General features: G+C 44.2%; 1 protein-coding gene across 1 annotated transcript in view; it reads right to left on the minus strand.

The window, feature by feature from the left end:
* The window catches only part of TPH2 (tryptophan hydroxylase 2), a 105250-nt gene that overhangs the window by 41384 nt on the left and 39695 nt on the right, over window positions 1–24171 (minus strand). Inside the window, exon 8 of the mRNA XM_080662702.1 lies at window positions 5348–5474. Within this exon, the coding sequence (XP_080518828.1) occupies window positions 5348–5474 (127 nt within the window). The remainder of the gene's footprint in view (window positions 1–5347; window positions 5475–24171) is intronic.

Genomic DNA, 24171 nt, shown 5'->3' on the forward strand with positions numbered 1-24171 from the left:
TTCAAGACTCAGTACAAACTTTCTCTCCTCTGAAAAATTTTGTTTTATTTTCTATATAGGCTATAAAGGTCTGAAAAGTGGGGACCATGTCGTGTTCTTTGTTCATGTTAGTTTGAAAGATGGAATTAATTAATCATTTGATGGAGTGTAAAAAATAAGGAACAATCAAACTGCTTTCTTGTCACTGCTTTTAAGAAAAATGATCACTCACTCACTAGGATCCACTTTCACTCACATTCATCAAGTCCTACCTTAGTCTTTCTCCTCCTCTCTTTAGACACACACACACACACACACACACACACACACACACACACACACCCAACCTGGCAGTTAAATCCCAGTTGGTGGCTGTTCAGAGTCAAACAAGTAAGCAATACATTCATCCCTGATTAAAAAAAAAAAAAAAATGTAGCCCTAACTGGTTTGGCTCAGTGGCTAGAGCGTCGGCCTTTGGACTCAAGGGTTCCTGGTTCGATTCCGGTCAAGAGCATGTACCTTGGTTGCAGGCACATCCCCAGTAGGGGGCGTGCAGGAGGCAGCTGATCGATGTTTCTCTCTCACCAATGTTTCTAACTCTCTCCCTTCCTCTCTGTAAAAAATCAATAAAATATATATTATTTTTTTTTAAAAAAAAGGAGCTGTTAAAAAAAAGAGCTGTTGGAGGTCAAAGGCTGAAAGCAGAAAATTTCAAGAAAAATTTGAAAGGCATGGAAAAGATTTCAAAACGTGGAGTTTAAACCCAGATCCAAGATTTGAGAATTAAATAACAGGACTCATCGGTGATAGTTTTTAAAATATATCCACAAACAAAAAAAAAAACCAAGATGGCGGCATAGGTAAACACCTAAACTGCTGCCTCGCACAACAATTTCAAAACTACAACTAAAAGACAGAACGGACACCATCCAGAACCACAGGAAAGCAGGCTGAGTGAAAATTCTACAACTAGAAGGAAGGAGAAAAGCTCACAGAGAATTGGAGGTACGGCAAAGGGGCTTTGTGCGTGCAGAGAGGAAGGGCGGCTGAGAGCCTGGCTGACTTCCTCTGGCGGAAGGGGGAAGGAAGCCTCCGACCGCACTGAACCCCAATTCTGACTGCACTGAACCCCAGTTCCGGGCGAACCCCTGGGGACCCACGCTCTTACGGGGGGAGTCTGGACTCTCGGGCGGAGACTTGAGCTGGGAAAGGCAGAAGTCTGAAGGCGCACGCGGGCCAGTGCGCACAAAGGCTGCGGAGGTTGCCACAGGCTTTCCCTAGTGGAAGGGAGTCAGAGGATTCTGACTGCACTGAGCCCCAGTTCTGACTGCAGTGAACCCCAGTTCCAGGCGAGCCCCTGGGGACCCACGCTCTTGTGGGGGGAGTCTGGACTCTCAGGCGGAGACTCGGGAGCCGGGGAAGGCGGAGGACTGAAAGTGCACCCGCGCCAGTGCGCACAAGGGCTGCGGAGGTTGCCGCGGGCTTTCCCTGGTGGAGGGGAGTCAGAGGCTCCTGACGGCACTGTGCCCCAGTTCTGACTGCAGTGAACCCCGGTTCCAGGCGAGCCCCTGGGGACCCACGCTCTTGTGGGGGGAGTCTGGACTCTCAGGCGGAGACTCGGGAGCCGGGGAAGGCGGAGGACTGAAAGCGCACGTGCGCGCAGGGGCGGGGCTGACAGGAAGCCAAGACTGAGGCTCCACCCCATCCAAGCTGAGCACAGAGGCTATTGCAATTTGGCAAGTCTAATCCTATAAGGCTGTCTCCAGCACCGAACTTCTCCCAGCATAGACACAGCTGATCCTTACAGCCAACTGGCCTGGAGGTCAATTCCTCCCAGTGATACCAACAACAATAAAGACTTAATTACAACAAGGCTGTACACACAGTCCACAAAGGGGTGCACCAAGAGTGTCCACCTCAGGTTAACTGGGGAAGCAGACCCACTGGGCCATATTGGAAACCTAGCACAAATATCTACCTTACCAACTCAGGGAATCAATGAAAATGCGGGGTCAAAGAATCAGATCACAAACGAAAGAAATGGAGGAAAACAAACGACTGGATATAGAATTCAAAACCACCGTTAAAAGACTTTTTAAGAATATCCTAGAAAAGGCCGATAAATATAACGAGACCCTCGAAGATATGAAAAAGGACCAACTAGAAATTAAACATACACTGACTGAAATAAAAAATATTATACAGAGACCCAGAAACAGAATAGAGGAACACAAGAATCAAGTCAAAGAATTGAAATACAAAGAAGCAAAAAACACTCAACCGAAAAAGCAAAAAGCAAAAAAAAAAATCCAAAAAGTTGAAGATAATGTAAGAAGACTCTGGGAAAACTTCAAGCGTACCAACATCAGAATTATGGGGGTGCCAGAAGAAGAGAGAGAGCAAGATACTGAAAACCTATTTGAAGAAATAATGACTGAAAACTTCCCCCACCTGGTGAAAGAAATAGACTTACAAGTCCAGGAAGCCCACAGAACCCCAAACAAAAGGAATCCAAAGAGGACCACACCAAGACACATCATAATTAAAATGCCAAGAGCAAAAGACAAAGAGAGAATATTAAAAGCAGCAAGAGAAAAACAGTTAATTACCTACAAGGGAGCACCCATACGACTGTCAGCTGACTTCTCAACAGAAACTATGCAGGCCAGATGGGAGTGGCAAGAAATTTTCAATGTGATGAATAGCAAGAACCTACAACCAAGATTACTCTACCCAGCAAAGCTATCATTCAGAATTGAAGGGCAGATAAAGAGCTTCACAGATAAGAAAAAGCTGAAGGAGTTCATCACCACCAAACCAGTATTATATGAAATGCTGAAAGGTATTCTTAAAGAAGAGGAAGAAGAAAAAAGTAAAGATAAAAATTATGAACAACAAATACATATCTATCAACAAGCGAACCTAAAAATCAAGTGAATTAAAAACCTGAGGAGCAGAATAATCTGGTGAATATAATAGAATCAGGGGCATAGAAAGGGAGTGGACTGATAATTCTCAGGGGGAAAGGGGTATGGGGGGTTCATGAAGAGAATGGACAAAAATCATACACCTATGGATGAGGACAGTGCGGGGGAGGTAAGGGCAGAATGTGGGGTGGGAAAGGGGTGGAGGGGAGCTATGGGGGGGAAAAAGGAGAAATAATTGTAATAATCTGAATAAAGATTTATTAAAAAAAAAAAAAAAAAAGAAACATAAAGTAGAATAATGGTTGCCCAGGACTGTGGAAGAAGGAAACAAGGAGGTGTTTGTTTTTTAATGGGTTTTATATTTTTAGTTTTGCAAAATGAAAAAGTTCTGGAGATTGGTTGAACAACAATGTGAATATAACACTAATAAACACTACACTTGAAAATTTAAATAAATAAATAAATAAATAAATAAATAAATAAATAAATAAATAAAATATATCCACAAACACTTTGACACTCCTTTTCCAAAAAAGTGAAGCCTAATTTCCCCTCCCTTGAGTGTGGGCAGGAGTGAGTCCCTTCTAATGAATAGAATATGGCTGATGTGAACAGCATGAGATCAAGTCAAAAAAGGCATTACAACTTCCTAGCCACATGAGTGACCCATCTTGGGATAAGATCCCAAACCTTCAGACATTCGCAGGCCCACATCTTGACAGCAACCAGAGGGGAGACCCTGAGCCAGAACCACTCAGCTGAGCTGTTCCCAAAGTCCCAACCACAAACACAATGAGGTAATAAATGTTCATTGTTTGAAGCCTCTAAGTTTGGGGGTTATTCATTATGCAGTAAAATAGTCAATATAAATGAGATACATTCCCTAGTGCAGTGGTCGGCAAACTCATTAGTCAACAGAGCCAAATATCAACAGTACAACGATTGAAATTTCTTTTGAGAGCCAAAATTTTTAAACTTAAACTTCTTCTAACGCCACTTCTTCAAAATAGACTCGCCCAGGCTGTAGTATTTTGTGGAAGAGCCACACTCAAGGGGCCAAAGAGCCGCATGTGGCTCGCGAGCCGCAGTTTGCCGACCACGGCCCTAGGGCAAAGGTGACAAATTGGAAAGTCAAGAACCTAAAAATGTCTACAAATATATTTTTCTCAGCTCAAAATGGTAGATTTTTTATGAGCCAAATTTTAAAAATCATTCAATTCTATTTAGAAATCTAGATTGCCAGTCTCACTCAAAAATGTGGAGATCTGGCACACAAAGCCTGCATTTCCATCTGGCAGCCGTGAGCGGGAAGAGGACCAGCCTTCTGCTGGAGAAGACGCGTGCTCTCCCGAAGTGCACTGGAGTCCCACTAACCCCTATTCATGCCCACACTACACCAACAGTGTGGCTTTTGCGTTGCTGTTCCTCTTTTAGTAGAGAAGTGTTTGCCAGCTCCCATATCTTTATCAAAAGTAGGATACAAAAGATATACTGAAAGGGCTGTGTGTCTTAAGAAGTCTAAGAAAAAACTTACTTCTTAGTGGAAGTGAAGAATATTCTTGCATGTCTAATATGCCCTAAATGTGTATCTGTATCAAATACACACAACTTAAGATCCTGTTTTTTTCTTTCTCTTGGAGCTTTGCTCATCTAGACTACCTGACTAATCCCTGTAGGTAAGCGAGTTTGCCAAGCCTGCTCTTTCTTATGGGCTCTTTGAAATGGGGCTAAAATAAGTCACATGAACTTGTCAGATCTGGCTCATCAGCTTCTTCAAGGTAGCTGCCAATACTACACCTTCCCTCTAATACTGCATGTTTTGAGAAGAACCTTGCTGAGACCATAGAATCTATAAAAATTTTCTGGTTTTGTACATATAATAATTGTTTAGCCTGAGCTTCTAACTGCTGACTCAAATTGTGTCTGAGTACAACCATAGCAACTAACCAAAGACATAATCCCAAGCACAACCCCTACTTCACCATAAATGTGTACTTTTTACTATTATTAATATTTCTAGGAAATCGACATTGAAAATGAGAGTCAGAAAACTACAGCACACAGAGCAAGCCTGGCCCACCACCAGATTTTGTGAATGAAGTTTTCTTGGAATATAGCCATACTCGCTCATTGACAAACTGTGGCTGCCTCTGCACCATAGTGGTTGAGCTGAGTAGTTGTGACAGAGACCTTATGACCTGCAGAACTAAAAGGTTTACTACTTAGCCAAAGCCTGAATGAGAAGAATCAAACACAAGTATTTGGGTGGTTAATAAGCCAAAAGCACACTGCTTCAAAAGAACACAACACGGGAGAAGATAAAGTCACCATGCCCTATCCAGCATCTTTGCCTTAAAATCCATAGTTGATAATTCTAAAGCTTTCCTTACCTTACAAATGAACACAAGTAGAATAGGTTTTTAAGTTGAAAATAAACTGACCGTGGCTAGTTTCTGAACATCTTCATCTGATGCTCCCAGAGATGCCAGGCCTATTTCTTGTGAAAATTGAGCAAATTTGGGGTCCGCAAGTAGTGGAACATGTCCCAGAAGTTCATGACATGTGTCTCTGACAAGAAAAACATCACAAAGAAATGTTATGCTAGAAGCTTTAACTATCACTGGTAGAATAAGACTTAAAATCCTAAACATAACCTTGATATGTTTACTCTAATTAATTCCTGTTAATTTCATCAATTCTAAGACTTTTATCACATTTTAACAACTCTGAAATCCAGATGTACCTTACAGTCAATGGCATCTTAAATTATGATATATAATATTTTTAGTAAAATAATAGCGACTACTATTTACAAGTGCTTACTTTATACCAAGCACATGATAAGTGTTTTATTACACACACACATATATGTATATATATACTGAGTGGCCAGATTATTATGATCTCTGAACGCATAATAATCTGGCCACTCCATGTATATCCTATATAATAAAAGGCTAATATGCAAATTGTCCCCTCAACCAGGAGTTCAACCAGCAGGCAGGCCAGCCAACCATCCATGTCCCCTCCCCCTGGTCAGGCTGGCTGGACCCCACCCATGCACATGCACGAATTCATGCACCGGGCCCCTAATATATATACACACTGAGTTGCCAGATTATTATGCGTTCAGAGATCATAATAATCTGGTCACTCAGTGTATATGTGTGTATATATATATTCAATCCTCAAGAGAAACTGAGAGGATTAGAGGATTAAAGTAACTTATTAGTACAAGATCCTGTAGCTCAGAGGTGAGCCAACTACAGCCATAGACCAAATCTGGCCCACTACCTGTTTTTATAAATAAAGTTTTATTAGAACACAGCCGTGCCCATTCATTTATGTATTATCTGTGACCCCTTTTGACTAAAACAGCAGAGTTGAGTAGTTGTGACTGAGATCATATGGCCCACAAAGCCTGAAATATTTACTAGCTGGCCCTTTACAGAAAAAAAAGCTTGCTGACTCTTGCTATAGGTAGTGATAAACCCAAAATATGGTTTTATCCAGCTTGTTATGATTTCCACATTCTTGCTCCTAACCATTCCTTCAGTTGCACTGCATCTCATGTTACACTTTGCCAGGCTCTGGGAACCAGCAGAGGATCATATTGTCGTCGCCAAAGTGGCTTTCCCACAGACAATTTATCTGCCTATAACACAAGCAATTCCCTGAGCCTGCAGAATGCAAGACCCTCCTAGCCCTCTTCTTTGGTTCGCCTGAACTAAGTAATAAAAGAAGCTTAGAGCCTCACTCATTGCCTGAGCTTCCATTTGGAGCCAAATGATCAGGCAAAGGCAATATGTGTCACAATTTATCAAGGCAGATGACTTACTGAGTCATCTCCATGAATTACAGACTGTTTCCTGAAACCACACTATATTGGAACGAAGTCCCCTATGCCTCTCTGGAAATGGATCAAGAGGCAGCAATATTTTATTTTCTTTACAAAAACCAATTAGCCAGGTTGTAATTGAAAGATGTTTCCTGATTTCACCTGGGCTCCTCTGAAGTGTATCACATCAAACAGGTGCTATAATATAAATGCCAGGTGCAACCACCTATTACAAATATAAAGTAGGTTGGATGGTTATGTGGTTGTAGCAGGTGAATGGTGGTCAAAGACACAAGATTGATGCCCACATAAAACAGATGGCATTACTCAATCAAAAAATCTTGTTCCCACAACTGAAACCACATCCCCACTGGCCAGCCACTTCAGAGACACATCAAGTGAAAGGGCAGCCAAATGACATATGTGGACATGATACTAAAAGAAACTCCAAATTCGTTCCCTGTCAACTGTGTGCCAAAAGCTTTCTTCTTGCACATAAACTGAATTTGTGGAGAATAATACGTGTTGTGTGTTTTTTCTCTAATCACAATGCTTAAGGCAAAGAATTGGGGACCAAGCCTCTCATTTTACCCATGAATAAAATAAAAACAGAAAGAAACAAAAGGAAAGATAGCATATATTGAGTTCTTACTGTGTCCTGGGTACTGTACAAAATGTTTTCATATCACATTGTTAATTTAACCTTCACTTACAAAGAAGTCTTATTATTACCACCTAACAAATGGGCAAGCTAAACGTCAGTAAATTTAAGCATCTTTGCAAGGTTACTCTGTTAATAAGAGACAGAGACAAGATTTGAAATAATATTCCTCTGCCTTAAAGCTATACTCATTCTGTTCTGTTGTTCTAACTTGCATTTGTAGAGTAAATGAGAAGGGAGGTAGGCCTTAGTTTGTGAGGAGGAGAGTTCAACCAAGTTAGTTAGCCCAAGTAAAAATGTGCTCAGTATATCCAAAGTCTCTTGTCCAACTAGTCAGTAGTCTTCAATCCTCCCAATTACTTGAGGAGCCTTTTTAAAGATACCAGTGAATGGGTCCTACCTAACACCAATTCAGGCTGACTCTTTGGGACCTGAGCCTCTGTATTTTTTTAAATTCTCACCCAAGGATATGTTTTTTAATTGACTTTAGAGAGAAAGGAATGAAGAGGAAGAGAGAGAGAAACATGGATCAGTTGCCTCCCATATGCACCCCAATGGGGAGTCAAACCTACAACCTAGGTATGTGCCCTGACTGGGAATTGAACCTGCGAACTTTTGGTGTACAGGACAACACTCAAACCACCTGAGCCACACCAGCCAGGGCTGAGCATCTACATTTTTTTTAAACTTTCTGGATGATAATGAGACACAGCCAGAGTGGAGACCCAATACATAATTGATGATGCTAGGAGCTCTTCTAGCAAACTTCAAGCAACTAGTACCTGAAATTGAAGCTGAATGTGAGTATGTACTTTTGAGCTGTTCAAATTTAATTTCACTAGAACCACATCATTAATACTGGAGAATAATGAAAGGAGGTGACAGAAAGGTCACCAGGTAGCTAATTATTCCTTTGTGTGTATTTGATTCAGTTAAATGTCTAATACTTCCATGCTAGGAGTGGACCTCATAGACTCACGCCTGTGATCAGTTTTTTAAAAGGTCATGCTGTCTGCACCACTGTTGGAATTAGGATCAAGTGGCCCACCCTGGGTAAATCTGAATACGCCACTGTAAATACTAAAGCATCCCGGTGACCCAGGCAGAAAAATGTGACAATAACTCCAAAATTAGACCAGATATCAAACTCCAGGGAAATACTGATGCTGGTATTAGCTCCCAGTATAGATAAGCAAAGTGAGCAGAAACAAAACTAACTTTGTGGCCAACACACATTAAATGCTTGCTGTGGGTCAGGCACAGAGCTAAGTGCTTCATAATGTGAGCAGAGGAGAAGTTGTGCCTACTGTGCCGGTGAATGCTTGGTGCAGTACGGGATTTACTTTTGAGCTTATGTACTTGAGGAAGCTGCTGCAGCAGACATCCTTCCATCTACCTAGGTCCTAATGGAGTCTAAAGGGTAGGAAGGAAAGTGGAAAGCTGGTGGTTGGAAAGGCAAGAACAAGGGAAATACAAGAGCTCCCGAGACATTAAGGAGTCCGTTCTCTGTGGTAGGAAGAGAGCTGTCACCTGGATTTTAAGTGAACATGCCATGATCAGAAACCTGTACCTCACAGCCAGTTTAAGAATCTTTAACAGCATTATAATGGCAAGGTAATCCAACTATACCTAGAAGAGGAATTATAAATTTGAAAGAAAAAGAAATCATACAATCCAGCAGTTTAAGTTCTATTGTTTCACTGAGAGTGAGAGCCTGGCCCTGGGTGGTGTGGCTCACAGTTGGTAGGAGCATCAACCCCTATACCAAAAGGTCATGGGTTCGATTCCCAGTCAGGCACATGCCTAGGTTTCAGATTCAATCCCTGGCCATGGTTTGGGAAGCAACGGATCAATGTTTCTCACATCCATGCTTCTCTCTTTCTCTCCAAAAACAAACAAACAAACAGTGAAAGCCTGAAGCAAGATGTCTAACAGAAGGATTAATGGCACGTGAGGGGTGCCCTCTGCCCCATTAGAAGCAGAAATGATCGCTCAGGACTTGGCTACTCTGTGCCCTCTCTCAGCCTGGCGTCCAGGCAGAGACCCCGGGAGGAAATGCCGCTGAGATTCCCCAGCCAGTGGAGAGGCGGTATAGGAACCAGCTTGTCCTTGAGCCAGGCTGTGAGCACCGTATTTTCACACTGGAAAGAAGGTGGTTACCTGTTCTGACATGAGTGGAACTTTCTCAGAAAGAAACACCAGGTTGTTCTCTATCCCAGTGTCTTCCAATAATTTTCGGGGTGTAGACCAGGGAAACTGCAGTGGAAAGATCTTTAATGTTAACTAATAAAAGCAATTCATTAACTTTGAGAAGTTGACATTTTCTTGAATGTCTTTGAGACTGAAGGACTTAAACGCTAGGCTGACTACAACTCTCCGCGGCTGAAAGAGGTGGCAGACTATCGGGAGCCTGAGGGGGGAGACTAAGCCTTCTCTCCAGTCTTTGCATCAGTTTAGTTGCACTGGGCTGAATCATGCTATTTCACCCTATTTTACAAAGTGCAACAGCTTTCATGTCCTGCAGGTAAAGTAGTTCCCTGCCTCGGTTACGGCATCCACTGCTGGACCCCTGAGTGTCTAATTATGAACAGGTTTCTGATGTGAGTCCACAGCTATTGCCTTATCTCACCAGATCCTTCTTAAAAGACCCAATTATTTGGCCATAATTGCACCTGTCAGCACATGCTGCCTCCAATCTCTACATCAGCAAACTTTTTCTCTTTTTAACTCACATTCCTTTGATGTATTTTCACCTGAATAATGCTTGTCAGAGCCCTTTACACAATAGCGCTCTGTTCACTGAAAATGTCGGACCTTTCAAAACTGTTAACACTGTAAAACATCATGTCTCCTTTTGACCAAAAAAAAGAAAAGAAAAAGAACGAAAAGCTAGAGCTGATATCAGACACTAAACTTTGGCTGCTCTAAATTGGAATCTTCTCTGATAAGCCCTTCAGAAGGACTCTAAAGCCTGCTGAAATGGGCCTACAAAGGGGCCTGGGCAAAATGCCTCCAGGGAATTCTTAAATCATTCTCAGAAAGTTGCCATCATTTTGCTGCATCGGGAAACAAGGGTCCTGCTTGTTAAATTCAAAACGAGTCTGGCATTTTCCCCCTCTTATCGGTTTCCAAAGCTGACTCCCCCGGATACGAAGGATGTGTTGAACACTTCTTTCAATTCCTGCTGTAAATTAAAACCTTTAAGAAGCAGTGAGTGGGCACCCAACATTGGCTTCCAATCCCAAATCTGCACAACTGTCTTTTAAGCCATATTTCTACAGGTTTTGTTTGTTCTAAATGACACAGAAGCCAACACGTAGCTACATCACAAAGAGAAAGAAAGGAAGAGGTGTGGAAGGGGTGGGGCGTTCACATTGATGAAAAGAAAGTAGACGAGCTGGGAGCCAAAATAGGGTATTTTTTTCAGCTGTCACACAACATTTGGTGGGTAAATGCAAGTCATCTGGGATAACACACCCGGATGCATTGGAAAGGGGGTGACTTGGTTTGTTTTCACTGCACTAGGAGATGATAACAGAAATTCATTTAGTATTGAGAAAAAAATTTTTCAGTGTTCTCTTTGGAGCCATATACAGAGATTCTTTAGCTTAGGTTTAAAATACCGTACTGTATAATCCAGCCCAGTTTACAGGCAGCCCTTATGATCATTCCCTCTTTTATCCTTACCACAGTGTAGATAAACACCTTTGTGACCCTCTTTTTATGAATCCGAGCACCTGGATTCTGCCCTGGAGAAAGTCTTATTTACTTTTTTCCCCTTAGGAATTGTAAGTAAGGCCACTGATGTTACTCTTCTGCACTACAATTCTTTTGAGACTGGCAGAAAATACTATAGTTATCTTTTTTGAAATTTAGTTCGAGAAGCATTTATACTATGTGCCTATTATGGACCAGGTACTATGTTAGGAACTGAGGTTTAACAGGAAATAAGGCATTTCTGAATGTAACTCTTAGCAAAAGTCACCTTATCCTATGTAATAAAAGGCTAGCCACCATAAGCATAACGACCGGAACAACCAGAGACCAGAACCACCACGGCACCTCACCAGGCTGGCCCCGCCCCCAATCAAGTGGTTAGGGGTGATCAGGCAGGCAGGCAGAGTGGTTAGGGGTGATCAGGCAGGCAGGCAGAGTGGTTAGGGGTGATCAGGTAGGCAGGCAGAGTGGTTAGGTGTGGTGATCAGGTAGGCAGGCCAGTGGTTAGCGGCCATCAGGTAGGCAGACAGCCCCTCACCGGGCTGGCCCCACCCCCAAGCAAGAGGTTAGGGGCAATCAGACAGGCAGGCAGAGTGGTTAGGGGTAATCAGGTAGGCAGGCCAGCAGTTAAGGGTGATCAGGTAGACAGGCAAGTGGTTAGGGGCGATCAGGTAGGCAGGCCAGCAGCTAGAGGTGATCAGGTAGGCAAACGGCCCCTCACAGGGCTGGCCCTGCCCCCCAGCAAAAAAAAGGGGGAGGCCCAGGCCACCCTCGGCAACTCTGTGGCAGGTATGCATCTGGCCAGCAATCGCCCCACAGAGGGAGGCCACCGGTGGGGGGGGGGGGGGGGCCAGCACTGCACAGATGGCAAGCAGTGGCAGCAGTGGGGGTGGGGCCAGCTGCCTGCAGCCTGGGGAAGGAAAGCCCTGATAGGCCCTGATCTCAGGCCAGGCCTAGGGACCCTACCTGAGGGGTCCCGGATTGTGAGAGGGTGCAGGCCGGGCTGAGGGACCCCGCCCACCCCCGTCCCCTGCCCCAGTGCATGAATTTTTGTGTACCAGGCCTCTAGTGTTTCCATAAAAGCATAAACAGCAAGTCCTAACTTTCCTGACCAGTGAAAGAAAGTTACCAGTTCTTGCAAGTAGCGCGCGCGCGCACACACACACACACACACACACACACACACAAACACTGTAAAGAAAACTTTCAATGTCTCTAGTTCCCTACCATCTCAGCTATTTCTTATTTCTTAAATACGAGACTTTTAATAGTTTCCTTGCCCCTCCTAAATTTCACAACATACAGGGTATCCCCCAAAACTGTAAACACATGTAACAGTTGATAGCTCAATTGATGTTTCTTTCTTTTCAGATTTAACCCACTGGAATTAATAATTATTCAAAGTGTGTATACATTTGGGGGAACACTCTCTATTAAGAAGACAATATAACATAATGGTTAAAAGCTAATACCCTGGAGTCAGACTTAAGTCCATCCCTCCCAAGGCAAATGACTCAAGGGTGGCTGTGCAATAGGACCTCCTGCCAAGGACGTGGGCACAGCAGCCTCCTCTCTGATGGAAATGTTCTGTACCTACATCATCCAGTATGGCAGCCACTTGGCAAAGGTGGCTACCGAGCACTTGAAAGGTGGCTGGCACTACTGAGTAACTACATTTAGAGGCCCGATGCACAAAATTCATGCACTGGGGGGGGGGGGGGGGGGCGGGGAGTGTCCTTCAGTCCAGCCTGCACCCTCTCCAGTCTGGGACCCCTCTCACAATCTGGGACTGCTGGCTCCTAACCACTCACCTGCCTGCCTGCTTGATTGCCCCTAACTGCTTCTGCCTGCCAGCCTGATCACCCCCTAACCACTCCCCTGCTGGCCTGATTAACACCTAACTGCTTCCCTGCTGGCCTGATCGCCCCCAACTGCCCTCCCCTGCTGGCCTGATCTCACCCCCAATTCCCTCCCCTGCCAGCCTGATCTCGCCCCCAACTGCATGCCCCTGCTGGCCTGGTCGCCCCCAACTGCCCTTCCCTGCAGGCCTGATCTCGCCCCCAACTGCTCTCCTGCCCTCCTCTGCCGGCCAATTTGGTCCTGATTGGTCAGTTTCTATGCCAGTCAGTTTCAAAAGCTCCACCTCTTAGGCAGCCATTGGCTCCTCACAGTTCACCTGGATTTGGTTCTGATTGGACAGTTTCTGTGCCAGTCAGCATCAAAAGCTCTGCCTCCTAGGCAGCCATTGGCTCCTCATAGTTGACCCAGATTTGGTTCTGATTGGTCAGTTTCTATGCCAGTCAGCACCAAAAGCTCCGTCTCCTTGGCAGCCATTGGCTCCTCACACTTCACCAAGATTTGGTTCTGATTGGCCGGTTTCTATGCCAGTCAGCATCTCTGGGCCTAACAACGGGGCCTGATCAGAAAGGCAGGGCTGATCAGCAGCCCCGGTGGAGGCCTGGAGAGAAATGGAGACGCGGCTGCTGGCCAGGCCCAGAGAGAAAGAGAGAGGCAAGTGCTGATCAACAGCTGCCACAGAGGCTACGGATCAGACTCTGCTTCTCTCTTCAAACCTCTCTCCGGGCCTGATTTGCAGCCCCCTCATTAGTCAGTGCTGATGGACATCCCTCTCACAATCTGGGACTGCTGGCTCCTAACTGCTCACGAGCCTGCCTGCCTGATCACCCCCTAACCACTCCCCTGCTGGCCTGATTAACACCTAATTGCTTCCCTGCTGGCCCGATCACCCCCAACTGCCCTCCCGAGGGTCACTGTGCCTGCAGTCATAGCAGTCAGTGCTGGGTCACCACGGCAACCCAGCGCTGACTGCAGGACTGACTTCCTCCAGTCGTTGTGGATGTGACAGACCCAGGGTTTTTATATATTAGGATTTCGTTTTAATTAATCATTTCAAATAGCCACAGCTGTCCCGTTTTCTCAGCTATACAATGGAGACTGTAAGGGTCCCTATCTCCTGGAGTTCTTAAACAGTGTAGTAAGATAATGCATTAAACATAAGCTCCCAAGAAGTTATGTATTATTCATCATATTACATTCAATTATACTTACACTGAAGTCTACAGTACTGCCATAGTTTTGCTCTTTTGGGGGATATTCTATCGCTTGAACAAGAAGCAGTAAACTTCTCTGGGAGAGAGGCCATGCCATGTTCATCTTGGGGTTCTCAGTGCTCAGAAAAGCCTGGCACATCATAGATGCCCAAGGGCTACATTTTGAACTCAACTGAATAGAGTAGTGATGGTGGGGCTCTGCTGCTCCCTACAGAGGTAAAATGAAACCCAAGTATAGTTTTCCTAATTCTCAGTGTCGCATAGGGCTTTGGACTCTACCTTGGTTTTGCCATCTCCTAGTTGTGTGACCACAGGGAAAACACCTGACTTCTTTGAACCTTGGAGTTGCCATCTGTAAAATGGTGACAATCCCACCAGACGGACAGAACATGTGTGGGAAATGTCAGGTCCCTTTTCCTTCTCTCTTGTGGTGGCTCCTGTGCCTGTCAATAGATGTCATTCTCTACACAGTAGTGAAGGGAATGAACAGTGGTTACCGCTTCCTCGCCTAAAAAAAAATCAATCATTTTTAATTGCTTCTTCTGAACTCGCAATTTAAAAATGCAAATATTCCTGAGCTAGCTGGTTTGGCTCAGTGGATAGAGCATCGGCCTCCAGACTGAAAGGTCCCGGGTTCACTTCCGGTCAAGGGCATGTACCTTGGTTTCAGGCTCCTCCCCAGCCCAGGCCCTGGTCGGGGTGCATGCAGGAGGCAACTGATCTGTGTGTTTCTCTCACATCGATGTTTCTCTCTGTCTTTCCCTCTCTCTTCCACTCTCTCTAAAAATCAATGGAAAAATATCCTCGGATGAGGATTTTTTTAAATGCAAATATTCCTGAAAATATTTCTCCCAGGTCATCTCCGTCTCCCACATCTGAAGGTACATAAGTGTGCTCCTCCCAACAGCGTAACGCTGAGGGACTGTGGATTATGAGGTAGGTGCAGGTGCTTATGAGTGCTAATTTTGGATTACAGGCATCACACAAGGAAGGCAAATCTTTGGAACAGCGGGAAAAAGGAAACCTGCTTTGAATCTGTCAAAAAATAAAAATTTTAAACATTATTTGAAAGCTTTATCCCAAGCCATTACCAATAACAGTCCTAAAAGAACAAAAACAGGACTCCAGCAGACACGTAGGACACATATTTGGTTTGAAAATGCAAAGGTTTTTAAAAATGTATAGGGTGTTTGTTTTGTTTTGTTTTTATAGAATATCCATTGTTAGATTGCTTGGAGCTCTTGAGACAAAAGTCTCTGTAAAAAGTCTTATTTTTGCTTTTAGGCACTTCACAAAACTAGACACGATATTATGACTGAAAACTTGGGAGTCCAGCGCTAGGAACGTGGCTTGTAACTGAGGATGCACTGGAATTTATGAGGCACATCAGCCTCCACGTGAATTTAGACGTGCCAAGTAAGAGTGGACCTACTTGGTATTAACGCAAAGCTTTTTCTCTCCAAAGATCAAAGCGTTCTTTCATCATCTCTCATGCTGGGCGGTTAAGCGGTTTGCTGCCAGTCATACAGAGGGGCCTGGGTTTGGGGGCATGAAGTCGTAGGTCTTCTGCCCAAGGACGAGAACACAGCAGCCTCCCCTCTGCATTACTACATGGTAGTGACACACTTGCCCCTCCTTTTTCCCAGTGAAATAGGAGATGCCCCCTCTTGGTAAACGGGGCAAGTTAACAGGGCTCTGTGAAGATCAAAGGAGAGGGTATGCGTCTAACAAGACGAGTAGTTGGACCAAAGACTGGACAGGGCAGCATAGCACTAGACCACCGCATAGGCACATGCAGTACTCGGGGTTCTGGCAAGGCAGGGCCACTAAATTAAAGTAAGAAAGTGTCACTTTACTATCTTATACAAAATTTGTAACTAGAAAACCAAGAAAGGAGCTATTCAGCTTTAGCACACATAGAAGTGTTGAGTTTTTCTGTTTAGTACTACTGTGTCACATACAACAGTGCTTATTCCCACAGATGTGGGCACTGCCTCCTAAGTTCAAATGTTGACTCCGTCACAGACCAGCTGTGTGACCTTGGGCAAGTTACTTCACCTTTCTGTGCCTCGGTTTCCTCATCCATAAGCAATAATATTATCCACAATAATAATAGTAACAATTCAAATGGTTGTTATATTGAGTTCATCCACATATAGCACTTAAAATAGTGCCTAGTACATAATAGTTGATATATGCATGTTTGTTATTAATAATAAAAAATATATATTGCTGCCTGGCCGGCTTGACTCAGAGGTTGAGCGTCAGGAGGCCATGGTTTGATTCCTGGTAGGGGCACATGCCTGGGTTGCAGGCCTTATCCCCAGTGTGGGGCACGCAGGAGGCAGCCAATCAATGATTCTCTCTCATCATTGATGTTTCTCTCTCTCCCTCTCCCTTCCTCTCTGAAATCAATAAAAATATATTGCTGCTGCTGTTGCTGTTGTTGAAATTATCTAAGTTGAAAGATAGAAGAGATGACAGTATTTTTAGGCCTTAGGGCCTGAAACATCTTAACTGACCTTGGGTGTAGCCCCAACCAAACTTCTCCTGAGGGAGAAGATGGCTGTGATGCTGGGGTTGTGAGTTCTGGGCTAAAATGCAGGAAAGAGAGGTCAGATGGGATCGGCTTTTAAGGAACATGCCATTTTCTGAGAATCGTGGTAGTAATGCTGCTTGCAATCCTGAGCAGCAAAAATGAAAGTAGCGCTGTGGAGGGAGCCAGTTGGCTGGGCAGGAAGGTTGGCTCGGGCTCGGGTGTCCCACGGGAAGGAGCAGGTTTAAGCTGAACAGAGCTCCTAGGAATGAAGGTTAAAGTCTACGAAGCTCTGGCTTATCTTCCCAGCTCTGCAATAAGACCTTGCCCAGCCTTGACTTCAGCCAGCCAGGCCTGATTCTAAAAACACCCAGGACAGCCAGGGCTTAAATCAGACAAGTTCACAGACCCAGTCTCAGATGTCAACAAGCAGGGAACGTTGGGAAAGGAAAGATCCTATGTCTTCCTCTCATTACAGACCTAGTGAGAGGCATCTGTTCGATCAACAGAGGAACAGCTAACCCTCATAAATTTGAACGCCTGTGTCTTTACCTGCTGATATTGTTAGTTAACAAATGAGGACTAATATCTGAGCCGCAAGAAAAGGAAGGAAACGGCACCTCCTGCCAGTTTTAGAGAGGGTTCTGTTCTAATGAGCAGGGCTAGGCATAAAACTCATCTAATTTATTTCAAAAAGAGATGAAAAATAGTGTCAGGAATAATTCACTTTTCTTTTTCTTGTAAAATTGAAACATGGTGGCAATTATAAGAAAAATCACCTCACTGCAAAACCTTTTTTAAACTTTAAAAGTTATATTTAATAAAGTAACATTAATTGCCCCTAAAAACACTAACTGCAGCAAGATTTTCCTTGATGCAAAGGCATTTAGTTGCATTATGCAATAAACATTGCAATATTAGTCACTAGTGTCCTAACTTATTTCCTAAGGGTGAAAGTTTACTCTTTGATTTGAAAAGTGGCCCACCAGGAATGAGCAGAAGATACGCCCACATCAGATGGGCTGAATAACCAGCCATCCCCACGCAGCCTTGAATCTAGAACTCCTCAATGAAGTAAGTTTATGCTATGTTGAGCCAAGTATATTTTTGTTACTAGTATGTAGAGCTCAGCATCTGATATATAAACTGGAATCAATATTTTAAAATGTTTTCATTAAAGCATTTTTAAAAGGGATTTCTGTTGCAAAATTGCAATAGCTCTTTTGGAAAGACAAATATTGTACTGACTCAACCTCAGAGAATTGATGTCAAAAAGTATATTTTGTATTTAAATTCCCAGTTGCTTCTCCCTGAACAATGGACTAGGGGTAAGGGGTTGTGCTATGGATGTGTATTTCAACACTGCCTTGGGCAATGTTTTATGTTCCAAAGGGCATCAGTAGAGAATCACAGGCATCTGGTAACCTCTGGTCTCCAACCAGAAATCTAGATCAGAGTGGGTTTGACCTATATTGAAGAGAATAAGTCTGGAGTTTCCTACATATATATAGGAGTAATGTGTTAAAAATAGGGTCTTCTTGTCCTACCTCCTTCATTTCAGAGACCTCAGTCAGTCCATTAAGCTTTGAATGAAAGCATGAAATTTGGCCCTACGAAAATATGGTTTCATTAAACTGTGTTTCTAATTAAAGAGCTGCATTGCTAAGATACCACTGACCATCAGGACTCCAGATATAATTGCAAAGAGTATACCCAAGTATGTGTGCACATGAACATTAAGTTAGCAATTATTTAACATCCACCTCACACAAAACACAAGTCTGTAGGAACCACAAAGATGAGAAACCACAGATCCCCTAGAACAGTGGTTCTCAACCTTTCTAATGCCGCGACCCTTTAATACAGTTCCTCATGTTGTGGTGACCCCCAACCATAAAATTATTTTCATTGCTACTTCATAACTGTAATTTTGCTACTGTTATGAATCGTAATGTAAATATCTGTGTTTTCCGATGGTCTTAGGTGACCCTGCTAGCGGTTCTGTAGAGCCTAAGACCATCGGAAAACACAGATATTTACATTACGATTCATTAACAGTAGCAAAATTACAGTTATGAAATAGCAACGAAAATAATGTTATGGTTGGGGGTCACCACAACATGAGGAACTGTATTAAAGGGTCACGGCATTAGAAAGGTGGAGAACCACTGCCCTAGAAGGAAGTGCCACGGGAAGAAAAGGCAAATGAACCAAAGCAGAGCTGGGAAGAGTAGGATAAATGGTACATCTGAAATTCAAAGCACCCCCAGATAACCAGAGCCTGATGTTAGAGACCAGACCAGGCCAAAACAGACCAGGGAACGAGAGAAAGAGCCCAGTCAACAACTTGCTTCTCTTCCCAGGATGCCCAAGACTTTCCTAAACTGAAGCATCACCACCCTCCAGCAAGAAGCTTCTACAGACAAATGGGGACATGTTCCCACCTGTCTGACCCACTCTCCTCCCTGAGGGAGGGGCACCCACCCACGTCAGACACGGACAACACATCCATCCACATGACAGTCCTGTAGGGACCTGCGCTAATGGTGGGCAGAAGTCGCCAATCTCATAGAATTACCTCGTGATACAGGATTTTAAGTAGTTCGAATATAATTTAGATCATGTCACAGAGTAGCATTAGTTTTAAAGGAAAGGCAATGAGCTTTCCTGCCTTTCAGGTGGGATAATATTCAAGGTTAGTTACCCAAAAAAGAAGAAAATGTACAATTTTTAGCACCATGTGAGGTGTGGTTGGGACTTTCTTTTTTTCTTTACCTCCCTCCCTCTCTCCTTTTCTTTCTCTCATTTTAATAAGAGGAGGTAGGGGAAATCTTCCCATTGCTTTTCCCAACTCTTTTACAGCTTTGCAATGAATAACAACTTTTTTATTCCGGAACTAACTTTATCCCAAAAACAAAATTGATGAGCAAAACAGGTTTCCCGTTGCTGGGCATGATTTGAAAAGAAGGCTATTTTTCAAGTAGCGGTCCATAGCTTCAACTGGTGTCTACATTTCCACCATTAGTGGTTCATGATTTTGCCCGAAGACACTGAAGTGCAAAAATGCCTTATTCATAGAGGGATGTCCAGCATCGATCCCTGAAGTTAGAGTAAAGCTGTTGGGGTGAGTGGAGGACCCTCGCCAATAGATGGCTGTAGCCCTTCAGAAAGAGGCCCAACTGCCCCATAGTGTGTACCCAGGACTCCCCACGCTCCCTCACTCCACAGATTTCAGGGGCATCTGGGATCTGAGTATATCTCAAACCTGGCACATCCCGGTGGTGGTGCTGTTCGTGACTCCAGCCCACGTTGGACTCAGCTTTTACTTGTTTCTGTATTGCCTTGGCCAGCTGGCCTTGAAGTAATGACAGCCCTAGGAAGGAGACTGACGCATGAACAATTACCATGCAGTGCTGTAAGCACTGAAATCGAAGTAAGGCCAAGTGCTACAGGAATATCTAACTGTGCCTACAAAAGTCTTCACAGAGAAGGTTGAGGCTGCGCTTTAATCCTAGAGAATGAAAGGATTTTACCAGAGCATTCAGTCAGAATGAGCCACCTGTGCGAGGGATGGAGGCATGAATCAGCAGGCTCATGGGGACGTTGAGAAGTCAGTGTGGCGGGAGCATAAGGTTTAGAAGGGGCAGAAAGAGAAGCAGAATACATGGTTTAATGAGATCAGATGTTTTCCCTGTATTAACAGGGAACCAACAGGGGTTAAACAAGGGAACGCTACATTCAGATTTGTGTTTTAGAAGGGAACAATGTCTACAGATTGCTTCTAAGAGGAGGAAGTGTAATAATTAGCAGATAGAGCAGCAGTGTTAATGTGACCTGTCAAATTTCTTCTTCTAGAACAGTGGTTCTCACTGGGAGCCATGTTGACGCTCAGGGGACATTAGGCAATATCTGGAGACATTTTTGGTTGTCATATCTGCAGGACATCTAGTGGGTAGAAGCCAGGGATGCTGGCAAACATCCTAGAGGACAGCTCCCCACAGCAAAGAATTGTCTGGCCCACAATATCAATAGTGCTGAGGTTGGGAAACCGTATCCTAAGGGAAGATGAGGTGGCCAGAGGATGCAATATGGCACAGAGAGGCAAAGAGGAAGCCAGAAGATAATGGGCCTTCTCAAACTTTTGCTCTGCCACTACCCACATGCTGGGTGATGCTCACACACCCATACAACTGGGAACTCTAGATCTTCCCCTCTCATCCCACTGAGTGAGAGCGATGCTATTATTGGAATAACCTTGAATTTGACCCAATGGATTTTTTTTTAAGGAAATCATTTGCAAATTTCAATACTCAATTAGTGACAAAGTTGCTTGTGATCACAGCTGATCAAAGCATGCAGCTATGCAACAGCCAAGTGCAGAATCACTGCCTCGGTTGCTGCATAAAGAGAGAAATAGCAAGAGTATGTCCCCACTCCCACCAGCAGCAGCCCCTTCAATCCAGGGAGAAGCACACAGAAGGCCCCTCCTCCCGCCAAGAAAACCAGGAGCCCCTGATTCTCCAGGGCTTTCTCTATTGCCCTCCCGGCCAGAAAACTTTCCCCCAGGAAACCAACCCCACCTGCCATCATTTCTTAACTTCAAGTCCCATTCTCTGGCCAGATTGAGAGAATCCAGAGTCTAAAATGCAAACGCAGGCCAAAGACCTGTTTAAAACCCAACGTGTGTTAAAAGCTGTGACACCAAAATGCATTCTACACAGACTGAAAAGGAAAATAAAATTCCTTTTTCAGATAATGTCTTTTGTTGCTTTCGCTCTCCTTTCTACCTGCGTCTCCAGGGGGCAACTTTGTCTCATTAGCGCTGCCTCCACGGCAACAGCTCGGCAATTGAGGCCAGTTATTTGGAAGCAGAGTACAAGTACCAAGCGCATTAGCCAAGCTGAACTTCACAAATTGGAGAATCTGCCCTCTTGTTGGTTTTCAATCGAGGAAATGGAATTTCATTGCAAAACAATGCCTATGGAAGTGCTTGGGCAGGAAATGGCGCTTCCAGTATAGCGTCCCATCGATGCAAACTGGCTGGTGAGGAACTTAGGACTCTGCAACACGTAAGGATTAAAGGGATCTGTACTGAGAATTCTGTCTGTGTAGCGTGTTTCTGGAAGGATGCACTGGAAACTGGTGGCAGCTCCTCTAGGGAGGAGCAAGTGGGTGTCCAGGGAGCAGAGGAGAGAACGAAACTCAGTGTTCACAGTTTGTACCCTTTTGTAGCTTTGAATTCTGAATCATCTACATGGGTTACCTATTCATAAAATAATAACATTTTTTAAAGAATGGTATTTGAACCCACCAATTCAAAAAAACAGCCCTAAATTAGCAAATCCCAAATTTCCTCTCGTCTGTGTCATAGTAGGAGTCAGGGAAGAGGAAAACACTGAAATCTATAGTGAGAGCTTTAAATTTACTTCTGAATTTCAACCAGTATTTCCAGCTGCCAGAAGCTTCTCAGAACATCTGGAGGTCCCACCCATGGGCACCCCAAAAACAACATGCCCCAATCCCACTCCCTTTTTTCCCTCTTCCTTCCCTCTTCCCTCCAAGTAGGATCCTCCTCTAATATTCTCAGTCACTATTAGCAATAACTACCCACTTAGCTTCCCAATCCAAAACCTTTAGCATTACCTTAGGGACCCTCCCCTCTCCTCAACCCTATGATAGTCACCCAATATTGTTCATTCCATCTCAGTGATTCTTTGCACACAGGTGCCCTCTTGTCCTATCCTACTGACCCTTTCTAGTTCAACACCTTATAAACTAGATCCTTTCAGTGGAATGTGAGTTCCCTGTCTGTTTTCCATCCAGTTCATTCTCCACACTTCCTTAGTCCCCACCCCCCACCCCATCTCACCACTACCACCACCACCACCACCTCATTCTTCTCAAACAAGATTATCCAATCATGCCTAAGAACCTTGGATAGCTCCCTACTGTCTACATAATTAAACCCAAAGGTCCTAGTTTGACAAATGACCATTTACACTGAGGACTGAAGAAACATTTCATCCCTCATATATAACCTGTGCTCTGGCCTCTCTGATCTAACGAGCTTCAATCATTCATGCCTCTGTGTGCTTTTACAACTTTGCACTTACTGTTCCCTTGACTTGAAAGTTTTCCCTTCCCTTCACACCCCGCCTTGTCCAAAAAATAATTTCCTATCTCCCTTTCCAGAACGCGCCCCCAACACACACTCATACACACACTCAGTTTATATCTCTTATGAAAAGCCTTTCGGGACTGCTCTCTCCTCTGTGCTCCTCTAAGACTTTGTACACAGCCCCATTATAGCTCTAGCCACACTCTCTTATAATTATTTATGCTTCTATCTCCTCTGCCAGAATGTGTGCTGCTTTAAAAAACACCTGCTATATTTTATTCATCTCTGAATCCACTGCACCTCCCTGCTAGCATTGCACATAAATGTTTGCTGAATGAATTGGCTAAAAGTACTTCGATAAAAATGTAACACATTATCCCAAAATTTTATAGACCTCTGTGGCTAAAATCTCATTTATTTGCCCTCTTACTCTGCACACAGACCAATTGGCACACTATCACTGGTCTCAGGAGGGCCAGGTATTCAAAGGGAACTAACAAAGTGCCTACTATTTGTAAACAGGGCCATTTGTAAACCCTCTGGGCTAGATTTAGAGATTGCCTTTCCACACGCCACTCTAAGAAGCATTTCTTTTCCAAGTGTCTGGAGTCCTATAAGTAACCTTTGTTTACCCTGAAAACACTTTCAGGGAAGCTGAAAGGAGCTTAAAAAAAACAATGTAGAGACTCTGTACAGACCCACCTGGTCAGTGAGCTCCATGCCCACCTAAAAGGAGGAGGGGACTTCGTAGGCTGAGCTCCAATCTCTGCCCACGTGCTCCACCATCAGCTACTTAACTGCTTAAACCTCCAAGGGCTCTCTGCTCCCAGTGAAGACCATGGCAGCCCGTTAATCACAAGATTACTGAAGTAAAACAGCATCCTAAGTAAAGTGATAACCCCAGTGGCCTCAAGAACAGTGGTCGTTTGGGTTCCTGGCCCCAATTCCAACATTGGAAAGGGGCCACTCCCGCAGACAAGGAGCAATTCTCAGGCACCAGCTGGGTGTCCTACAATTTAACTCCATGCTGACACTGTCTACCCAGAGTTAGCATCGGGTTCCACAGGTAAAGGCTCAGTCCTACAAGCCTGCCCTCCCCACCCACTTCAGACCCCAGTCACAAGTGCAGTTTGTTGCTGATGCTCTAGCCCAACCTGCTTTAGATTGGAGGCTCCAACAACCACTGCCTTGGGTCTCAGACACCAGTCGTATTGTTACTTAGCTTCTGACTGACTGGCTATAAACCAGAAATTTCCATGAGCTCTTCCTCAGATTCGATTTATTTGCTAGAAAAGCTCACAGAACTCAGAGAAATATTTTATTT

This window comes from Plecotus auritus, assembly GCF_963455305.1.
Source record: "Plecotus auritus genome assembly, chromosome: 3".
Lineage (NCBI taxonomy): Eukaryota > Metazoa > Chordata > Mammalia > Chiroptera > Vespertilionidae > Plecotus > Plecotus auritus.